The sequence below is a fragment of the Polypterus senegalus genome, chromosome 4, assembly GCF_016835505.1.
Source record: "Polypterus senegalus isolate Bchr_013 chromosome 4, ASM1683550v1, whole genome shotgun sequence".
Lineage (NCBI taxonomy): Eukaryota > Metazoa > Chordata > Cladistia > Polypteriformes > Polypteridae > Polypterus > Polypterus senegalus.
The window spans coordinates 164,602,688-164,608,687 of record NC_053157.1 but is presented as its reverse complement, the minus strand read 5'-3'; the positions used below and the strand labels follow the sequence as shown (position 1 = coordinate 164,608,687).

The 6,000-nt window shown below is 37.6% G+C and overlaps 1 protein-coding gene across 1 annotated transcript in view; it reads right to left on the bottom strand.

The window, feature by feature from the left end:
• Positions 1 to 1,109: 1,109 nt before the first annotated feature.
• Positions 1,110 to 6,000, bottom strand: part of htra3a (HtrA serine peptidase 3a) — an 88,554-nt gene continuing 83,663 nt past the window's right edge. The window contains exon 7 of the mRNA XM_039751616.1: positions 1,110 to 1,969. Coding sequence (XP_039607550.1) covers positions 1,962 to 1,969 — 8 coding nt within the window. The 3' untranslated portion in view covers positions 1,110 to 1,961. The remainder of the gene's footprint in view (positions 1,970 to 6,000) is intronic.

The window sequence follows — 6,000 nt, the reverse complement described above, 5'->3', positions numbered from 1 at the left end:
ACTGTCCCAGCTTTTTTTTTGGAATGTGTTGAAGACCTGAAATGCAAGAATGGATGTATATTAACAAATTAAATGAAGTTGACCAGACAAAATGTGAAATATCTTCGGTTCATACTGTCTGCATTGAAATAAAAGTCAAAGTAAGTTTAAGAATCACTACATTTTTATTTGCATTTTCCATACTGTTCCAACTTTGTCTGATTTGGGGTTGTATATATTTTGTTTTGTTTATTTTGAAATTCCCCACTTTATTCTCTTTTTGATGTGTTTGGTGTTTATTGTAATTCAGTCTGTCTGTTTCTCCACTAATCTAATCGAACCAATGGGTGTGACCGAAGGAGGCCTGTTTGAGCCACGTGTTCCCCACACTTGGGTGGCATTAGCTAGGTTTTGTTTGTGCTATTCAGCTCCCTTTTTATTCTTCCCTGTTATTGTGTGTTTTTATTGGCCTTGTGACCACTTCTGCATTACTTTTATTTACTGTTGACTTCATTTTCCTCTTGGTTTCCCCTGTTGCCTTTTGCTGACTTTCTTTTGTTGTTATTCAATAGCGATTTTTGTGTATTTGGTATTTAGCTTAGTTATTTGAGAAATTAATTCTTTGTTCTTTGTTTGATATTTTTTAATTTCTCAAGTTTATTTTGAATCTCCCTTAAGTTATTTTTGAAGTCTTCTGACATTTTTGTGTTTTTAGAGCATGAATCACAAGAATGTGTACTTTTTTTGTAAGTCCTTGTTTTTCTGTATATTCTTTTGCAGCTCATTGACACATTGTGTAATGACACCAACAAGATTTAATGATTTTTTTTTCTGCTATGTTAGACACCCTAGTGCTATTTATTGCATTGTGCTTTGCAGAACTTTTTGCAGAGTTTTGTGGAGATAATTGCCTTTCCAAATTTGTCACACACATAAAAAAGGAATTTTATATATTAAGTACATTCCCATAAGCTTTGTATAAACACCCTAAATGAATCAAAACCGCTCATTGCTTGTAGTCCCCTTTCTCATCCAATCTATGTTGTCATACTTGGGTCACAGATTTGCACAGAAACACAGGAGATTGTAGAGGCAGGAACTTTATTCAAACACTTCAAATGAACATTTGTCTCTTTCAAAAGTAAAACGAACTCCATGTGAAGACAGAGGTGATAGTTCCGTCTCTCAATTAAAAGAATGCAAAAACATCTTCCTCATCATAGGGGTGCGTGTTAGGAGCAGAGGATGTCTGGAGGAGGAGGGAGAGACAAAGAGCCAAAAAAGGGCAAGTGCTGTACAGGCTTTTAAGTATGTGAAGCGTCGCACGAGAAGCATATCATGTGACAGAGCAGCAGCAACAGTCCAGCAAGTTAGGGAGCAAAGTGGAGATAAAACTGTATTTATTCCCATTGTATCAGCATTTAAGAGGGGATTTTGGAGGAGCGTCCATGTCTTCTAGGGGTGCGTTCAGCCCCCTGTTCACAATGTCAAAAATAAAGAACGTTGCTGTCATGACAGGGCATTATCTAACATCGGTCTTTTCTTCAAACTTGGAGCACACTGTAGTCTATACTGCAGTTAAAGATGGTGTAGAAGCTTTTAATAATATGCAACATATGCCAAGTTATTCCGTCGACTCTCAAGAAGTGCCAAAGCCTGTCTTTTAGACATAGTGTCGACTGCTTTCTTAAACTGAATAAAGTTGATATTCACTTGTCTCAATCAGTCTTTGCACTATTCAGTGATGTTAGGAAATGTAAGAATTTGGTTGGTGCATCTTCTTCCTTTACCAAATCTTGCTTTTTCTGTCCTTAGTATCTTGTCTTTTGCTTCAGATTTGCATTGTATGATGATCTTGGAAAGTATTTTCCTGATAATTGCCAGGAGTGTGATAGCTCGCCACGTGTTGCAATCATTAAATGCTCCATTTTTGGGTATTTTGATAATGAATCCTTCGAGTTTTCCGGCACACATGCTTTCTTTCAGAAGTCTGTAAAGAGTGGATAGAAAATATTTGCTGTAATTGTTGTGTCTGAAATGTTCAGCTTTAAGGTTATCATGACCTGCCACCTTTCTGTTCTTTAGTGATTTCACAGCTGCTCTGATCTCTCTCTTTCTTGGTGGTGCTGTACTGGTGCCAATATCTTTTTTCTCCAGTCTTTGTTAACATGCACAATAATCATTCTTTAAATCATGTACTGCCTGACATTGGTTTTTCAGTCGAGGGATACTTTGCCATCCTTTAACCTTTTTATGTCAAATTGGTTTATCATTTTGCTCTTCTGAGTTTATGCCTGAAAGGCAGGTGGAATTTGAAAGACTGGAAGAGGGACTCTCAACTGGGAAAACAGTAAAGAGGTCAAAACTGGGATGACAAAATTGATTATCACAAACTAAGCTTTAAACTAATTTATAGTAGACAATTCTCAGCAAGAATCTAAGCCTTACATACAAAATTTCCATACATATAAATGTTAAACAGAACTCAAAGTTAAAAGTATGTAGCAAAATCAAAATTAAAGCCAGAGAACAAAAAAATTTGTGATTCTTTGAATTATCGACAGTCTTGTGCAACATAAAAGTTCACAACGCTGACCTTTATACTGTGGCAAAAATGATACCTTGATGTCACATGGTAGCAACCAAAGTGGCAACCACAAACAATTTCACAAAATGGTGGTTCCCATATAAAAACAAAATGGAGGGGCATAGCAATGGAAATATAACACAAGATCATTTTTAACTAAATCAAAACTAAAACAATACCAGATATAAATTCTACATGCTAACATAGCCCTAATTACACCACAAATATGTTAATAAAGGCAAAATTAAACATGAAATAAAATAAAAACTAGCAAAGGCTGACACCCAGAGACATTGGTGTCAAGCAGTGATCTCCTCAATTTGACATTGATCAACAGATGGTCGATTCGGGTTTCTATCCATCCCGTTGCATGAATGCTATATAAGTTTAAGGATATTATGTTGTATGAACAAAGTACCTGTTTCCTTTTAGGGGCGATAGCTCCCTAGTTGGAACAAGTTCTTTTGTAATTGCGGCGTTTTAAGTAACCGAAAACTATATAGATATGATATTAAAAGGCGATATCACTCCCATATGATACGGCGGTAAAAATCACATAAAGGGAAAATAACTTGATGATTTATGCAGCATAACAGACAAGGAATCCAAATAGCAAGACAATACCAAGTTGGGATCTTGATCTATACAGTCTGCCATTTTTCGTCGCTGCGCTGAAAGGATTTTCAGGACAGATGGCGTTATCACCCATCCGTCCGTCGGCTTCGAAGTATTTGGCTGCTGTCCAAGTCTTTATATACTGTCTTCTCCACGTGTAGGCCCTTACTTAGGTTCCAAACAAGGAAAGTAGAGGATTCGATTTCATCTTTAACATACAGAAATAGTACAATGGCCTATTTTTGTAGTTGAACCTTCTCTTTTCAAATGCTTGCCTAGCAGTTCTAAATGCTGAAAGCCCCAGTGTGCTAACTTTGGCCTGGCCTATACATGTGAGTGGATTTATAAAATAATTTTTGTACAGAGCACAGTGACATTAAACATATTCTTATTACAGTACCTCTTATGATGAAAGGTTGTTCATGCTGCACAAATTAATTAACTTCTCTCCTTTCTCATTCCTGACTTCACTTTCATGTTTACCCATGGTCCTTTAAAAGGTTCCTGTTGTCCTTTCCAATCTTTGCATTCAAGTCACCTTTTCTATTTCTGTCAAAATGTTCACAGAATGCCACTTTTTTTCTTTTCTTTGTCTTATCAACTGGTGCATAGCACTGGATCAAGGACACAATTGCATGCAATTGTAATCCAACTTTTAACTGGCTACCATTCCAGCAGGGACTTTCAACACCCTTTTTTCTGTATAATATACATGTCTTTATGATGTCATTCATTTTCTCTTCAGGAGTATCTCTGCAGATGTGGATTTCAGCCTGCCTCACTTACTCCACCTGCTCACAGTGACATCTCGCCTTTCTTCTGTATCATGGGCTAATTTACCTGCTACATGGAGAATCCTGTCTTTTATCCTATTTGTGGTGGAGTTCGGGGTTTTCCTCTTCTTGTCAGTAGCTTACTTGTGAGTTCTGCTACTGGCATTTATACTCAGTTATGGACGTGTCCCACATTGATGTTTCAAAATGTGAGTCATGGGTATTAGCCCAAATGCGAAGGAGTGGTGGATCGTATTTGTCTGGCTACTCCTCAACCTGTCTGACTTGCGTGATCTTATCAAGAACACCATGGCTCTGATCAGTATATCTCATCAAATCATTAAGTTACTTAGGCTCCCTCACCACACCAAAGTATCGGTCCTTTAGAGAGGAACTAAAATATAACAAAATTAAATTTCATTTCAAGTAAAGGTGACAAGAACCTTGATAAAAGAGAAAAACTGGTAAAGTTAGCAGTGGAACGCATGAATGTACTGATATCTAAACATCCATCCATCCATTTCCTAACCCGCTGAATCCGAATAGGGTCACGGGGGTCTGCTGGAGCCATCCCAGGGCACAAAGCAGGAACCAATCCCAGGCAGGGTGCCAACCCACCGCAGGACACACACAAACGGCAATTTTAGAATCGCCAATCCACCTAACCTGCATGTCTTTGGATTGTGGGAGGAAACCCACACAGACACGGGGAGAACATGCAAACTCCACGCAGGGAGGACCTGGGAAGTGAACCCGGGTCTCCTAACTGCGAGGCAGCAGCGCTACCACTGCGCCACCGTGCCGCCCTGATATCTAAACAGGTGAAGCAAATTCAAGTGTCATGTCTGGGAGTGATTTTCAAAACATTCTTGGCTTTGCAACTTTCTCTAATGTTTCAGTTTCACTGGCTTGTTTGTATAAGTGCTACCTTGGGGTAGATTTGTCTCTGAGTGGTCTAGTTTCTTTTTACAATTCGCTTCAATGCAGTTAGGTAGGTTGTCGTCTGCCAATGCTGTCTGTAATGGACAAAGTACTTTCAAAAAGTAGATGGATAAACAGATAGAAGAGTCAGTTTTCTGTCACTAGAGAAATGGTAAAACTGCAGAACAATAGCTAACAGCTTTAGCCAGCATTGAACCTGTTCATGTCTATTATAAAAGAGAGCTTTAATATGAAATTACATTGAATTTGTCCCCAGTAATCTTGTGGGTTCAGAGTGCAAAAGCTTTTCCTTTGGCTCATATAATTCTCCTTTTATTCCTAATGTGTTTTTTTTCTATGAGTCAACCTATATAACCCATGTTGCGTGTGAAACCCCCACATTTTTACAATTATGTCATTTATTAAAATGTAGATATGTTAAACAAGAAGAGAGTGGTTTCTAAATTTCATTGGTAGTTCTTCTTTGATCCGTAATTCATAAAACCGACATGCTGACATTATCTGAATAGTCGAATGTGCTTTTAATAATTTAATACTCATTGACATGTAATAACATTACATCAGAAGAAAGAAGCTCATAATGCACTTAGAAGCGGACATCTCTGGCCAAAATAAACCACATATGATACTGCTGTTCTCACGTCTAGGCATATTCTACTTCGTGATTGTAAAGCTTTGGACTTAACTAAAGAATTTATTCTCTACAACAAATATTTGTCTTTAATGTGTTCAACTCTTCTAATAATTCACAGACCTTTTACAGACAAAATGCATTATTTTGGAGCGTGGTTTTTCTTTCTGGCAGATGTCTTTACTCAATTTAGGCAATCTTCAGAAAGATTCTTCTGAAAGATAATTCTTTAAGTAAAACTTGCATAGGCGATTTTTAAAGAGTGCTAAGCATTCATCGTTTTGTGTCCCAGAAGACAACAGCAAATCCGTGTCAGATCATCCACTCTGTGTTATTATTTGTTGTCAGATCTGTCCAGACTCTATTTTATTATTTGCTGTGTTTTCTAAACCTCTGTTTATGTGTTACTGACTGTATTTATTGCCTCTTTTTGAGAGCGTAGGGATGCTTATATTACTACCAAAGGTGCCTTG